The sequence below is a fragment of the Aphis gossypii genome, chromosome 1 (assembly GCF_020184175.1).
Source record: "Aphis gossypii isolate Hap1 chromosome 1, ASM2018417v2, whole genome shotgun sequence".
Lineage (NCBI taxonomy): Eukaryota > Metazoa > Arthropoda > Insecta > Hemiptera > Aphididae > Aphis > Aphis gossypii.
Window position 1 is genome coordinate 11,457,219 of NC_065530.1, and position 17,372 is coordinate 11,474,590.

The 17,372-nt window shown below is 26.3% G+C and overlaps 3 protein-coding genes across 8 annotated transcripts; 1 reads left to right on the forward strand and 2 right to left on the reverse strand.

Annotated features, from left to right (window-relative positions):
* Nucleotides 1–491: 491 nt before the first annotated feature.
* LOC114128644 (phytanoyl-CoA dioxygenase domain-containing protein 1 homolog) lies at nt 492–5,304 on the reverse strand. Of its 6 annotated transcripts, none has more exons than XM_027993206.2 (6): nt 5,154–5,304; nt 3,411–3,475; nt 3,154–3,294; nt 2,238–2,502; nt 1,269–1,514; nt 492–1,173 (listed from the first exon to the last, which is right to left on the reverse strand). In XM_027993206.2, the coding sequence occupies exons 2-6, from the start codon at nt 3,435–3,437 to the stop codon at nt 1,004–1,006; spliced, it is 849 nt and encodes a 282-aa protein (XP_027849007.2). In that variant the 5' UTR covers nt 3,438–3,475; nt 5,154–5,304; the 3' UTR covers nt 492–1,003. The 6 variants fall into 6 exon arrangements, with proteins under 6 accessions (XP_027849007.2, XP_050054808.1, XP_027849008.2 ...); XM_050198851.1 differs by having other exon boundaries at nt 3,411–3,470; nt 5,154–5,299; XM_027993207.2 differs by lacking the exon at nt 5,154–5,304 and adding an exon at nt 4,211–4,439 and having other exon boundaries at nt 3,411–3,470.
* A 2,674-nt stretch (nt 5,305–7,978) lies between these two features.
* On the forward strand, nt 7,979–9,019 carry LOC114128640 (coiled-coil domain-containing protein 86). The gene is made up of 3 exons (XM_027993198.2): nt 7,979–8,200; nt 8,294–8,498; nt 8,866–9,019. Exons 1-3 carry the CDS (start codon nt 8,130–8,132, stop codon nt 8,947–8,949), a joined length of 360 nt encoding a protein of 119 aa, XP_027848999.1. The 5' UTR covers nt 7,979–8,129; the 3' UTR covers nt 8,950–9,019.
* A 788-nt stretch (nt 9,020–9,807) lies between these two features.
* LOC114128643 (fanconi-associated nuclease 1-like) lies at nt 9,808–16,602 on the reverse strand. The gene is made up of 12 exons (XM_027993202.2): nt 15,221–16,602; nt 14,938–15,133; nt 14,629–14,856; nt 13,765–13,896; nt 13,318–13,552; nt 12,576–12,787; nt 11,675–11,790; nt 11,439–11,605; nt 11,211–11,348; nt 11,019–11,141; nt 10,050–10,161; nt 9,808–9,975 (listed from the first exon to the last, which is right to left on the reverse strand). The coding sequence occupies exons 1-12, from the start codon at nt 16,365–16,367 to the stop codon at nt 9,950–9,952; spliced, it is 2,832 nt and encodes a 943-aa protein (XP_027849003.2). The 5' UTR covers nt 16,368–16,602; the 3' UTR covers nt 9,808–9,949.
* Between the last annotated feature and the right edge of the window lie 770 nt (nt 16,603–17,372).

A 17,372-nucleotide genomic window follows, 5' to 3' on the forward strand; every position in this document is an offset into this window, starting at 1 on the left:
ACATCATTTTAATATCAATACATTCGTCGCTCCACTTAGAGTCTAATACTCTAAAATGCAATTATTTACCATAATAATCGAGGATAAACTGAAATTTTTACGCTTAACTATCGTTTTTAACCTGTTTGTTTTCCCGATTTTGAAAATAAGTACTAGGAATTTTTTAAGATTGACCTCTCTTAAGTAGAAACTAAAACTAAAATCACCCCATTGAAAATCGAAGCATTTTATCAACAACTTATCATGTTTTCAAAAAAAAAATAAAAAACATCACTGTATTAAATATCAATACATCCATTGCTCCGCTCAGAATCTAAATTAATTTTTTACTCTGTAAAATAGTTTAAAAATGTAATACAAGATCCCATATGAATCGTATTGTTCTCATAACTGTATAAAATTATTAAAAATACATTTGCACAATTTTGTTTTATGTACCTTATAAGTTTAAATGTCGAAAAAAATTTGTTAAAATTACAAAAATTTGCAAATAAGCTTGTAGTTAAAAATTTATTATAATTTTTCTTATTAGTAGTGTATACTATAACTAATACATAGTGAATACATTATACAAACAATATTATTTTTATAGATATTATGTAAGTTAAAATTGAAAAAAAATTAGTTATTTAAGCAAAGAATAATAATTTTAGTAATTTTGTTGTAAATTAAAAATACTATTCATGGATACAATATGATTAAAGAGTAAAATAAATTACTTTAATATTGCAATAATATCAAAAATTCAAATAACATTAAATATACTTATTATAGTGACCATCTCTGTTCTGAATCATTTTTCGTAAAAATGATTTATCATAAAAATTCAAATTGAATACAACCATTGTCCATTATAGTATATTCAATACCTACTGTACTGCACAGCAATCCACTTATCCACCCATTTGTTTTTATCCTTTTAGCCTTATAAATATTCAAAATAAATTAAAATAAAATGATTCATTATAGTCATATAAAATTATTATATATCTGTTCATAATGTTTATGTAGTATAAATTGGTTTGAATCCAACTTTTGTCTGTAACCAATTCTGTTCAGAATATTGGCTAATTCCTTCATCGAATATGTGGAACGTGTATGCATGTCGCGGATACTGTGACTTGTTCTGTTCGCTTTTGTGTACGACTTTACCGTGTATTAATACAAGACTGGCTACAATTAAATCAATTTATTTAATATGAATTCATTAGTTTTATAATCCGCGTTGGATAATATTATATAGGTACCATGTAAAAGATAAAACTTACATTTTTCAACGGGTAACGGTACATACAACGACTGTTCATATTCTGGTTGCGTTCCCTGGAAAACTAGTTGAGTCGTTGCACACTTGTCCGGATTACGAATAAAACGTTTTTGTACGTCAGTCTTGTGTGATCCTGGTATCATCCACAAACAGCCGTTTTCTACCGTGGCATCATCCAAAGCTATCCAAAATCCGACCAACGAATCTGGTTCCGTGAAGAGGAATGTTGAGTCTTGATGTGAGACGACTAAATTTATAAAATAATAATATTATTTACCTTTTTGAGTTATTTTGGTTTACAGTGGCCTGGCGAAGTAATAATCAAATGTTGGCCATCTCTCATTGTTGTTTTTAAAAGTAGTGGGTTAGACTGGTTAGAGGGTAGTTACTGATAAATAATAATTAGTACCTACCTATTTAAACGTTTACTATACAATAGGTCAGAGTTCGCCAACTCAGGAGAAATTTTGGTCTTTAGCAAGAGATTTGTTTGATGAACAAAAAAAAAGCTCCAAAGATTAATAAAATTATTTTTATTGTTTCTTCGTAATAATTTATTACGCGATCGACCGATAATGTTAAAATTAATTTTTATAGCGATGTGACCTTCGACTTCTGCAATAGGTAGTATGACAATAAAAGCCTTTATTACATGTTGGGTGAGTCGGTGAAACAGTTAACTATATATACTATAAATGTCAAATTCGCCACACCACTGTCTATGAGTGGTATAATAACATTTGATATCTATAAGGAAGTTATGTAAACAATCGAGAGGTTATGCATTAGTCATTACAGTTAAGTTATTATTTATATTAGACTGTTGTCAACTATAGCATATTACATATAGTATAAAAATTCTTAAGCAGGTATATTTAAAATTTCTAAAAATCATACTTTGAATAACTACATTATTGAAAAAAAGGATATGCATGCTTGGTGAATCACCCTGTATAATATTATTATTAACCTTGGCCACCGACACCGGGGTTTTTGTAGATGTACATGCTCTGTGGCACTACCGGCTTCGATAAGCCCAGAGATCGGCAGACATTTGTCACTTTGTCACTATAGGTGCATGCCTCAAACGTCGGATGTAATCTGTGCAAGGCATGGCCAACTTTGTTCAGCGCCAACGAAGCGTCGACTAGCAGACGTCCGTCATCGTCAAGCGCTGCTTTTTCGTAAAAAAAGGATATTTTGTCGGCACTCTCTATGAAATAATCGTCGCCTACCTGAATATTAATTATATAAATAGGTATTAATGTATTATTATAAGCGTGCATACCGGATATACAACACGCAGGATAATATTATATGTGCTGATCGCAGGATGATGAAAAAGTACGGTGGTTTATTAAATATTAGTAGATGGTACCTATCGAATGATAAACGCGTTCATTTTATTTCGATATTAGGTACCTACAGATATTAGACTTGAACTAATACTAAACAATACTTCAATTTATTATTTTATTTACACATTGGAGAAGAAAATTTAAAAAGTGAAAATTCCATGTAACAGACTACCTACTTTAAATTAAATTTATATTAATATAATTTTATTTAATAAATTTATCTATATAGATTACAGGTCTGACTCAAGGGGTAAGCGACATAGGAACACGCCTATATAGGGCGGCATTTAACATTTTTGTATTATAGATAAAAAAAATAAGTTAATATGTTTGCTTAGGTGTATTTAAATACTTGAGCCGGTCCTGTATCTATAGTAATTCATGTAAACATGGAATTTAATATTTATAATACAACAAAGAATTAAGCTCATTGATACTTTTTTAGTACCTAAATATCAATATAATTGAGAAGGAATTAAAATTTTTAAATCTAACTCAGTGATAAAAAAAACGGAAATCTATAATTACATGTTTAGTATTACTGGCCACAAACACGGTTTTAACGTCAGCTGGAACATTCTCTGTAAGTTTTTCTCCTGCATCCTTGAGGTCCTTTGTCTCCTTTTCGCTTAGAAAATTTTTGATTACTACGTAACCATTTTTATCAAACTGTAAAAACAATACATCTTAAATTTTGTATATATTTATAATACCTATCTTCTTTTCTAACTATTATATAATCTGCACAACGTTGAAAAAATGTAGATATTCCATTGTATACTTACTTTTGATTTCAAATCTTCATAAATCATTTTACTCTCTGGTGACTACAATTTCAACGTTACCTAAACTTAAAATAAAAACAAGTTTTAATAGATATCTATAATTTCAAATCCGAACATCATAATGCGTACTTATAATATGATAGGTAATAGGTATACAGCTGTACCTACACACACATTATTATAATTTGTGGAATCTAACTAACATCAGAGAATTTATCGTTGCTCAATAACAATTCATGTATATTATCTATATAGGTATGTCAATTATGTACAAGAACAAGGTACAACTGTTTAGTGCTTTATACAGTCTGTAACAGAGGTTCCCAACCCATGGTGCGCGGAAGGCTTGTATATAGGTGGTACGCAAAGAAATTTTAACTTAAAGATTTAGCTAAAAATTAAAATTTTTTTTATTTTCAAAAATATCAAATAATAAAAAATGTTAAGAAATTAATGAATAATAAAAATATGCGTTAAAAAAACGTTGACTCCTAATTTAGTTTTAGAATTGAGGTGGTACTCGATGATTAAAAGATTGGGAACCCCTGGTCTATAATATAATAATATATATATATATATATATATATGTATATTATATATATATATATTAAATTATATTTTCTATTATGGATGTTATTACTTATTCATAAAAATAGTTATAAATCGATGGCTCATTGAACTTTGAATTCATAACGTAATACATTTTTAGTAAATAGTTTAATGTATTGTACAGTATAACATTGCTATACTTGAGATGAAACAATATCATACATTCACACAAATATAAAACAAATAGGTACCTATATAGATTATCTATGGTCTGTCCAGCGAGAGAACGCGCTGATTCTGCGCATCCTCCTGCATCTCCTCGATATCGAAACCGGTTTCCCTATGGCAGGATGACGTTTGGCCGTTTGGGAATGCGTAGAAAAACCGATTTTGGTCAGCTCGCGGCACGTTCTCTCGCTGGACAGCTGGCTATACTTATATTCTTTTTAATATAAGTACAATTAGTGTTAACACTTAACAGTTTGACCAATGTAGCTATAGCCTATAAGGTTATACGTTTAGGCATTTAGGTAATATAGTCCATACCTATCCAACCTATAAGGGCGTATTTGAGGGGGGCATGAGGCCCATCCTCCCCCACTATTCACCGTATTTTATACTTTTTTAAGTTTTTATTACTGAGGATATTAATCTTTCTTACTCTTCACGCACTGGCTCGCGATTAGATTGTTTTGAATTTGTTATTGGTATGTCCCCCCCACTATAAGACATTTCTAAATACGCCCTGTTTAGAAACATAAATAATCTAATACCTATTATATACAAATAACTAAACAGCTCGATAAAACAGTAACACAAATATAAATTACCTATCTTAGTAATAAAAATATACGACAATATTAAAAATGTCTACAAAAAACTTATCTTAGTTACTACCTATTATTAAGACATCAAGTTCAAGGACACATGTAAATTTCAAAACGAAGTTTCTGTTATTTCATCGTTACATCGCGATCGTTTATTCGCTCAGCGAATTAGATAGAAATACAAATTGTTAAGTAGGTACCCACCTAGTTTGGAATGTTTCGATAATTCTTTCGGGCACGAAAAAATGATTAAAACTGTAATTTAACTTTAATTTTTAGATTTATAGTTGGATTTTTATGTAATGACTCACGTATAAAAATAACAACATTTATTTTTCTCAATTTGTATACAGAATCAAATGCTTACTTCCAGAAATAGTCGATCCCCAGTACAGAAAGTAACTGTTGAGTGTTGGTAAATGACAGTTTAGTTCCTTAACATATTTTGAAAAATATAAAACAAAAATGTTAAAGTAACAAATGAAAAAAAAATATAATTGTTTCTAAACGTATTGGTGTACAGCAATAGACTGCTTCTAATATACTTATCCAAAGCATTTAACATTATACTTATTATAAAACAATAAATTACTCCTATTATAATATTATATATTATTTAGATATTATATGCCTACATAGTTTTATAATTTTATTATTTTATGTAATTTGACGATTTATTACGTGCTGCCCGTTTTCTTATCAAAATATGTAGTTATATTACCAATTGTATGTTACCTAATATGTTATATATTGATTGTATTACTAAATTAATTATAATTATAAAAATAATAATTTAAAGAAAAAAATGAGTATATTATTAGTGTCATCTCACGTCTGTAATTAATTTTATCATATTTTGAATTGACTTCAATCCATTTAAGTACCTTATATGTATTATCAATAAATAAATAAATAATCTATAATAGATGTAGGTACTTGCTAATTAAAAATAAATACAGTATTTGACTGTTAAATGTTTTTGAAGAACAATTAATATAATTAAGGATCACTATTCACTTATTAATAATTAATATTAAATTATTATAAGTTATAGAGTTATGTTTTACATTGATTACACTTAGTGGCGTATTTACGGGGGTGGTCCAGGGGTACTGGACCCCCCTCCAGAGAAAAAAATCTATACATATCCCGCCCTGCATTATAATAAAGCAATAAGTATAGAAATTGGTATTCTGTGTATTCTGACGACGTTTTCCAAGTTACAGCTAAATATAACGTGTGGTATAGGCAATAGGTATATATTTAGCCATGGGTATATAGTTCTCATAGTTTATATAAATTAGTAATTATGTATAAACTGTGCCACTGTGGACCCCCCAGAAAAATGTTGAAAATACGCCACTGATTACACTGTTAACTTTATTTAACAGGCTATTATTTATTCGTAAGTATCAAAGGTAATTTTTTTTATCTATAAAAATTTCCTATTTTGTTGTTCAACGTTAATAAAATTAATTTCAACTTCAAATTCTCTTCAAGTTTAAAACAAAAATTATTCAAATTGTATCAAGTATTGAAAGTTTTTTACAACGAACTAGAAAAAATGTATACCTAATGTGAGATTATTTATTTGTGTATAATATGGTGAACAGAATAACAATACCTATACGAAGTATTGATATTGGCTTTATGGAAAAAACAAAACAAATATTATTCTATTACCAACATTATTATTTTTGTATTGACTATTTAATTAATAATTAATAATTATTTATAAATTATTGTGAGTGGTCCAGCGGCCAGCGGTAATCGGATAAAAAAGCAACCTATAAAAAAAGACACGAATTTTAAAATTGAATACAATTAATATAATTATTTAAAAACGATTCAGTATAGAGATGATTTGTTAGCTTAGGATATATTTTCTCGTGGGTGGTTTTTTTTATAAATTATAACTTGAAAATAAAATGCTAATATTCATGATTTTAACGAATTTTTATCAATATTTGAACTTCAAACGCTAATAAAAAAAAATGTGCCTATATATTCTTATAATTTTTGAACCACTATAAGAATACCTTATGAGGAACTTTGTATTAAATTTTCAAGTATTTTGACTTAGCTTAAAAATTTATAGACATTTATATAAAAAAAAACTAAACAAAAACAAATATTTCAAATTCAATTATATAAAGGAAGTGCCATACTAAATAACTGGTGAAATTTTCGAGTATTTACGACTTATACTTTTTGAATAATAATAAGTATTGAAAATCGTTTGAGGATAAATCATTATCGATACGCGATTTCGTAAAAATTTAAAATTCAAACATTCATAACATTTTTCCTATAACGAGGCTTCAACTTTTCTTTAAAGCTAGTTGAAGGAAAACTGATTGAAAACTTAGTGTTGAATTTTTTGACCTTAGATATAAATACAAAAATTCTATACATTTTCAACTACAAAATTACTTGTGCATTTTCACAATTTTGACATACACATAGGTCGTAAAAATTTGAACTTTAAACGCTTACAAAAAAAAATTGTACTCAGACACAAAAAAAAAACACTCACACATCATGGTAAAATCAATACATTCATCATTTCGTTCAGAATTCAAAAGTTAAAATTTACAATTTAAAAATATAATAATTAAAAATATAATCTTATTGTGTAAGTTATAGTTTTTTGTCGGTGCCTGTAATTTTTTTTTATCCTAGATTCGCGGCTAGCCGCGATATGAAAACCAGCCAATAGAATTTATAGGTATGGTGGAAGGTATGAACATTATTCTTGAAAGCTGGAGCTATACTTAGTAGAGTACTAGAGTACACCACATAAAACTAGGTATTGTAAATTACTAATTTTTCTTACCAAAAACATTCTTTCGTACTTCCCATTTTTCTTAACTCTCTTTACTGTTTTAAGTCGTAGAAACATGATTTTTTTCACCAAAATAAACTTGAATAGTCCTTCTAGACAACTGCGTTTCAGTTTTTCAATATTTTTTTTTTCTATTTTAAATGATTTTTTAAACATTTTGTAAATTTCAAATACAAACATTATACTCCGATTGAAAAATCTTTATAAAAATTTGACCTGGCAACACTGGACTATTAGAGCGGGCTCTTTCATTTCTTTATTGTCTTTGGAAAACATAAAGTTTATTTGTTTACATTATCATATTCACTACTCGCCGTGAAACGATAACAATGATGAACACATGGTCTGAGCCTGTTCTCCTAATCATTAATTACTAGGGACCATTCATGGTCCTCACGTCTCATAATATTTATTTATTTTTAATTAAATTATTTATTTGAAATCGCTCCAGGGTGAATCGTTACTGCGTATAATTTAATACCTACTACCTATAATATAATGTCTGAGAAAGAAGCACCGATACGTGGTATGCCTAAATGTGGACGATTTTGGAAAACACCTAAAACCAAGTAAGTTGCAAACGTGTACATGACTAGATATCAATTATATGATTTTCTTTTGAGTACTCACTACACAGATATATTTATATTGCATTGTTCTAGATTTTCGTCCATCAACAAAACAAAGGGTTTAAAATTGTCTTTTGAACGTAAACAAAAACTTAGAGAAGACATTAAAAAAACTAGAGAGTTGTCTAGAACCTTGATAAATGAAAGAAATGCAGAAAACGAAGCTAGAAAAGAAAGACGACGTGAAAACATTAAACGACGTGCAGAAAATCAAAGAAAATCCGAAGTTGTTCAAGTGGTAATGTATTTTTTTATTTGTTATTTTAGTTTTTATATTTAGTTTTTTATTTTGTTACTTATAAATATAGTTTACTTTTACTGAATATTATATATTTTATTTCTAAAATCTATAGAATAAAAAACCTGATTTTGGCAATTGCCATTTGGTATGTTTAAGTTATCAAAATTATGTCAAGGCCCAAGACCTTTGACAGTATTTATTTTATAGAATAATAAACTATTTTTTATCTTTTTTTTTTTTTTAATAAAACAGTGTTATTATTATAACCCTAACAATTATTTATATTTATAAATGAGTCACATTATTATAGTTGACTAAGTTATATTTAAATAATAAACTATACAAAACATTTAAATTTTTTCAGATTAAGAATCCTGCCAAAATCAAGAGAATGAGGAAAAAAGCAATGAGACAAATTGAAAAAAGGGATACATTAAATATCAAATAATATTTTAATTTTTGAAATTTAACTAATACATAAGTGTAATATAAAATATACTATTTTTTATTTTATTAAAGATTTAAGCAATTAAATTAACAGCTACAAGGTGATAAATTATAATCATAAATTGAAATTTATATATACCTCACCAAACCTGGGCTGCTATTTTCTAAAAACAATTTAGAATCTATAGGTGTGTGCACAGAAGCATTGGTTAAATATGTTTAAGCAATGATGCATAGATCTAACTAAACTGATTAAGTTTCACTATGTCACTGTTTGTTTGGAGTTCTTTTCCGGTGGAAAAATATTTTAAAACAAGTATAAAATAAAACATAATATTTGTATTCACAATGGCCATTACATGTGCAAGATTAAATGCATCATTCTACTATACCCCTGTATTTTAACTTTTCCTAGTGCATACTAAATAATATTATAAAGGTCAAAGCGTCAAGACTACAAACTAGCCACACAAAAATTTCTATAGGTTCTTAAATATTATGACGTCTACTCCCCTAAACAACTTACTATTTTAAATTCTAATTTTCTGTTTCAATTTTGTATTTTACTAAAGGGTTTTAGAACCCATCTATTTTAAATAATTAATGAATAAATATTATTTTAAAAAACAATTTAAATTATTGTTACAACTTACAGCATAATATGATGTGATTTTTAGTAAAACCTTAAAGTGTTTAAATATTAGCACTTATTTTGAAATAAACGTATTTTAAATGAGTTCTGACTTGAGAAATCCAGAGTTTGGTAAACAGTCGATATTTAATTCTTAAAAAATAAAAATTAATATACATTATCCCATACAATATACATGATATGATTATTAAAATGATAATACAAAAATATAAAATATATATAATATATTCAACATATGATTTGGTTAACTCAAAATATGAAATAAATAAATTTGCCCAATGTATAAACAAAACAAATTAACAATAAAATATCTTTGTTTTAATTCAGTTAATATTTTATCAGGTATTTTTCAGTTATTATTTTTGCCTCCAGTTCCTAAAAAATAATAAAATTAAAATTGTTAATAAAACCAGTCAAGAAAAAAAAATTATAGACTATTATGTACGAACCAACAACATGACAGACTTCTACATTAGCACCAAACTCCATTAGTTTAAGTAACCAAGAATATTGTCTTTCTGATAATTTATCATTTGGCCCTTTTACTTCAACAAATATGCACTAATGGTAAAATTAATTGTAAATTATTATGTTTATTAATAGCCAACAGGACTCAAACTTTATAGCATTTGTTAATTATTATAAAATATGTTCAAAAATATTAAAGTAAGCCATAAATTAGTTTTATACATTAAGGATTCCAAATATATAGTTGTATGTAACATATTTCTAAAATGTACAATTTTTAATACTATTTCTTAAGTTTTTTGTGCTTAAAATATGATTTGTTTAATATTTTTCATTAATCTTTAAAGAAGAGAAGTTACAAAGCAAAAAAGTGAACAGATAGTAAATTTACTCATATTTTGTTATTCAGATAAATGATAATTTTAATAAGCATTTGATTACTTTGAAGATTAATTTAATGTAAGATTGTTATTCATTTATATTTTTTATCTGCAACAATTCAATCTAAAATTAAATAATGGATTTTAGTGAATACCATTATCTTTTTTAAGAAAAGAAGAAAATAGTGTAATATACTATATTAGGGATCTCCCAACTTTTTTATTCAAGGGCCACAAAAAATATCAAATCCTCTTAGTGAGCTAAAAGTTTACTAACACATATAATTTTAAATTTTTAAATTTTAGATATCTACTAGTATATTTACTGTCCTATCGAGGCCAGTTAAAATTTATTTGCGGGCTGTAGTCTGGAGATCCATGTACTATATAATAAGTAATAAAATATATATGTATAAAAAAAGGGTATGTATTAAATGGCTTATTATAGATCTCAAAATTTGTTGTGCTCAAACTTATAACTTACATTAAGTATTTTAGTACCTTTAGTGCTATAAAATCTGAGACCTGCTTATTAATTAATATAATTTGTTTTCATTAACATAATATTACTTTATGGTTATTAACATCCCAAACAACCAGGTCTGGCATTCCATGCAAATAAATTCGGCCATCTTTCAATATTTGATCACCAATGGCAAGGAATACTTCTATTCCAACACATTCTAACAATGTCTAAAATCAATAATGAATAAATAAGGTTTAGTGAGAACTAGAGTTAGATTAAGCTTATGTTAAGATTACCCTGCACAGAGGTAAGTTATCAACATTCATGTACTTCCAATTTATCACAGATTGAGTTTCAAAGTATTCATCACAAAACTTTTTTAATACATCACATATTTGATCAACATTCATTTTTTTCAATTCTGCTATTCGGTCCTAAAATCATTAATAATTATTTTAAAATATTTATATTAATTAACTTAACATCTATTAACTTCAAATAAACAATAATAATTTTTAATTTACTTTAATTTGTTGTTCTCTAATTTTATAGAAATGACGAGTTCTCCAATCCAAAGGGCAATCTTGATACTGGCTAATAAAAAGAACATACGGTGGGTAACTACCATATATTATATCCCAAAAACACAGTAAGAACATTGACTTTATAAGCTGACCCTCATCATGCAATCCTATAAATAAAAATATTTAATGTTATGAATGATACACTCAATATTTATGAAACATAAATATATAATTACCATTTAAAAATCCTTGACTTTTATAGTGTGATACGGCTAGTTCTTCAACAGACATGTAATGACAGTCCCCATTATCAGTAATTTTTGAATAAACTTGCTTACGACCAGATGAACCTCTAAATCAAAATATTATTTAATTAATTAATTGATAAGGCTGAAGTACTTTGTTTTTAAATATTAGTTTAGGATGAAAAATATGTTTTTATTGAATATAGAGTATCAAATTAGTTATACTTTCTAAAGATATGAGATCAAAAGGATTTTTCCATTTAAAACTGATTCTTCAATCATGTGTAAATTTAATGTATACTATCTAGGCACATGGGCGCCCATTGGGGGGAAGATAAGGCACTTGCCCCTCCCCCAGGATAAAAAATATTATGAACTTGTAGCTCAATAATTATTACCCTAATATTATTATTATTTTTATTATCTTGCATTTGATAATTTTTTTATTTTGACCCCCCTAAAATGTTATCTTTGGGTGCCCATGACTAGGCATCATACATTACATTGCAGTTGTAAATAAAATCACGTAGGCAATGTAGTTCATTATAATCTGTCTACACTGTGAATTGCATGCATATATTATATTCTAATTATTAACAAAACAATTAATTCAATAATTTATTGTTACTGCAATATATTTATAAAAACAATTTATTATTAAAAAAATTAACTTTTTTAAATGTAACAATACAAATTAAAATTATATATAGTTAATGAATATAAAAATGCAGTTTCTGATTGATGGTTTTCAATATAAAACTAGTGAACTTAAACATTATTTTTAAATAATGCAAATATGAAACAATAAATGCTACTCTAATTGCTAATTGCTACTCTTGTAGAGATAAAATTAATTGTTATGTTAAAAATAAGAAATTAATGTTTACTATACTTTTCTTTAACAGAAATTATTTTTCCATTTATTGTTGTAGTGGGTGGTTCTTTTTCTGTTTTTGGAGCAAAACTCAATAATTCATTTTTTAACTCATTATCCAACTTCCTGACTTTACGATTTGCATACATCACTGCTCTTTTTGATAACATTTGACGACCCAAATCAGTCATATTATCATCCTTGAGGCCATTAAGTATTATATTTGCTGCCTGAAATTTAAGTTGAAAAATAAACATATTTAGACTTAGAACAAACAATAAAAATTCAATAATTTAATTTTTTTTCCTATAAATATTAATTAGTGTAGAAAGAGAATATACCAAAAAACTTCAAGTATCAATGAATAAAAATTGAAATTTGAATTTAAAGAACATAATATTACTATACATCACAAGCACATTGATTTTGTCAAAATAGATTTTCAAATACTAGACTATTATAAGCTCACAAAAAACATGATATCGCAAATAATATTAGAATATAATATTTCATGATTTATAGATAAAATTAAAAATTATGAAAAAACAATTTATTACACTTGGATAATTAATAATTATAAAACAAAAAATGTATATTATTCAAATACAATAATTATCAGTGATTATTCGCAAGACTTCTTACATTAAGGTAATTGAGTAGCAGATCAAAAATAATGCTCAAGAGAGAGATCTTAATAATTATCAATGCATATATTCTGAGTGGATTTTATTTATATTTTAAATAACCTTAATATACTTACACGATCTAATTGTTTATATTGTGTTTCATAAACTTTGGCTAATTCAATATGTAAATCAGCTTGTTTAGACACTGAAAATTCCTTATGTTTTAATAAAAATTCCAACACTTCTTTAGCCAAGTTTATATTACTGGTACATTTTTTTAATATTGTTATATTTTTGAATAATGTATGAGCATATACAGATATTGCTGAGTATTTTCGTAAATAGGTAGGTATCTTTAATAGAGATTCTCTGAATATAACAAAACAAAAATAAATATGAGAATAAAATATATACAATTATACTTGGGGTTTTCAACCTGTATTGCGCTTTCACAAGTTATTATTAATTAGGATTTAGGGGCAGAAAATACAATTTATTTTAAGAGCTGTGAAAAAAAAAGTTGAAAACCCTTGTATTATACAGTAAAAATTTAGTCTTTATTATATTACAAAAATACTCACACATTAGATTTATCACATATAGCAGATTTGAAATTTTCAAACATAATACACAATACTAAAATTGCATTTTCATGATCTTTTTGCTCTAAAAGTAATTGAACTTCATGACGAAGATCCAATGCAGTTTTATACCTAAAATCAATAATCTCATATTAAATACAAGTATATACTTTAAATAAAACAAATAAATAATTTTTTTACAGTTAAATTTAAAATTGAATCTGAATTAGAAAAAAATATAGATGTGTATTATTTGAATTAAAAAAAGATACTTTCAAAATTAAATTAAATTAGTTATTATAATTTGAAAATATGTGTTTAAAATAAAATAATAATATTATTCATCTACAAGAAACAAAAATAATCTACAAATATGTTTAGTTTTCTACATTTGAATTGAATTTTAATTTGTTAAATCTGTCAGTACAAATTAATAACATTTTCCAAGTATAAACTTTTGAGTGTTTCTACTTCTCTTAACAGTGGAATAATTTGGTCATGTTTGTAGAGGGGAATGTTTCAACATTTCAGCCACCCACCCCCTTTCATAAAAAAAAAAAAAAGATTTATCGTAAGCATCTCCTTTCAGTGCAACAAATGTATATACGCATGCGACACGAAAACAAATTATTACAAAATATTCAATTATTTACAATAATATCAATAAATAAATACAGTTAACAAGTCTTTTTCATTAAATAAAAAAGCCATGAGGGGATGACATCCAATTTCCCACCGTAATTACGCCTACTATAATATAATATGATAAATTATTTAATAAGCAATACTTGTGTTAATATATTAAATACTGTTATTGTTACAAAATAATTAAACAATAATAGTATTTATTTTCTAATCACTTACATTTCAAAGTGTTCTTTTGAACTGAAATTAATTGATACTCGTTTTGCTTCAAATTTAGGAAATTTTAGTAAATTTTTTTCAACCAAGTTAAATTTAGTAAAGCATTCACGAAATCTGTCTTTTTCTTCTCCACTGAAATAAGGATATGACTCATAGATTAAGCAGCTCATTATATCATTTCTTGATGTATCTGATAGTTTCAAACAATAGCCTATTATATTTTTGATACTGAAATAAAAATAACATTCAGAATATATTCATTATCAAGCAAATTATGCAATATAATATAGGTAGTAGAGTTAAACTAACCGTTCTTTTAAATTACTGGTTGAATTTCCACAAAATGTTCTTTGATTTTTCACAAGGTTTACAAATGATTTTATCATTGCAGGTTTAGTCTGACTTTTGCTAAAATTTAGATTAATATTGAATGTCTTCTGCAATTCTTTAAGTTCTGGGGTTTTTAGAATATTTAATAAGGTATCAAGTTCACAAGAAGTAACATCTAAAAATTAAAAAATACAATGAATCATGAATTAAATATAAATTATGAATAATATTATAAAAAAAAAAAAAATGTATGAAAGAATACCTGTATTTATTAGTTGTTTAGTTGCTAAAGATTCTAAAACACTGTCAAAATTATCACATAGATTTAATTCTTTATACTTTTGAAGTCCATCAGGTGCATTTGAACGAATCCATCCATGTTTTCTAGCTATCAATCTCCCATAAATTTTAAGTTCATCATTAGTAGCACTTTCAATTTTTTCCATTATATCTTCTTTGCCAAAACAAAAGATTTCAGGTCTTAAAACAATTGATTTAATAAATCTGCTGTATGTATCACCACCAGAAATAACAACTTTGTTTTCTAAATATTCTAAAATTCTTGGACTTGTCATAGAACTATTATTAATACTTCCGTTTTTACTTGGAGTCACCTGTTCTGCCATATTTAACTCTTTTGGTTTTGTTTTATTCGAATGTGAATTTTTAACAACTTTTCTTCTTGGACTTGTTTTTTTCACAATTGGATTGTTTGAGCTAACGCTAATTATTTTTGGTGATCGAACTTGAATATTATTAATATTATCATTTTTATCGGGGGTGGTAACTTGTTTTTCAATTTTAATACAATTTTCAGTGATAGAATTCACGTTTTCTTCTTTGATTTTGTGCTTGGCTGGCGAAAAATGATTACCAACTTCATTTGTAATAGAATTTTGCCTTTCTTGTATGGGTTTGAAATAAGAAGTTATTTTTTTACAACCTGCAATTGCACTTAACAGTTTTGATTTTTTGGATGGTGTAGAGTTAACTGAACCACTTCTTTTATTTGAAGATGATTTGATAATATTTTTATCTTGTTCAGGAATATTAAATCGTTTAGGATTAACTTTGATACTTGGAGATAATAAAATTTTATTTCTTTCACGATTTGATTGTTCAATTTTAACAGGGGTTGTCTGTTCACACGGAGTAAGTTCATTTTCATTACAATTTTCATTACAATTTTCATTAAGTAGCAATGAATTCTGACTAAATGATAAAAAATCAAGTTTCCTTCTAGTAGGTGAACGGCTATTGGATTCATCAAATGCCAAAATCCGAGAAACAGAATCACTACTTATCTTCTTTATTTTACTTCTTTTTGGTGTAAATGGTGAAGATGAACCACTGGATGGTAACATTTGAGACATGGACCTCTTTGATGGAGTTTTAAAAGGGGAGTCCATATTAAGGGTCTAAAAAATGATTTGTGAGACATAAAATGTAATAAAATAAGAATGGAAACGATAAAACTGGCAACCGGTATTAAAATTAAAACTTAAATATTATTAAACTAAGAAACTAAGGTATACACTTTAAAAATGGCATACCGAATAACTGAAAATTATTTTTGTATCATTATTACTTATTTACGTATTTAATATTTATAAACACAAGTGTAAAGCACTGACTAAGATACACCACTTTAGTAAAAATTGTAATCAGATAAGCAATTATCACGTTAGTAAAATTGGCGGGAAAAAATTTGTACTCTTTGGATTTATATCATAAGCTATGATAAGGTAACGTAGTCAAAGGAGGAATGAAATTTAATCAATTCTACCTATTTCTATGCTTTTAGTTCACATAAATCGTGATATTATTCAATTATCCTTAAATCAATAAATCATAATAGATACAGTGCATGATAAAATAAAGTTTATTTTATCATGATACAGTGTACAAAATATTGTAAATGATCCAAGGATCTAAAATTATTATCTATAAATATATTATTACACTTTTTTATAATTTAATATTTTAGTACTTTAATGCTTAATTTATGCACAAAATAGATTAGGTATTATTTTTATTTTGTGATTTAAGTTCGTTATTAGTGTTTAGTTTGCAATGAGAATAATAAAATCTACTTTAGTTTTCAACACGGCCTATTCTTAATATCGTAATAATATTATATTTTATTGAATGTGATCAAATACCTAATCTTGTACGGAATCATGATTTTGCTATTCTTAATTTATGAGTAATTTTTGTTAACCAAAAAACGTTTGACCAGATCTGTTAGCAGCAATTTTAATGATGACAAAATGTAAAAATATGTAGTAGGTACCTAGGTAGGTAATTAAAAAGGTACTAAAATACTTAACATTAATTTACTGATTTTACCTAGATAGGTACTAGGCAATGACAAACATATAATACTTTTTGAATTTCAAGAACATATACTAACA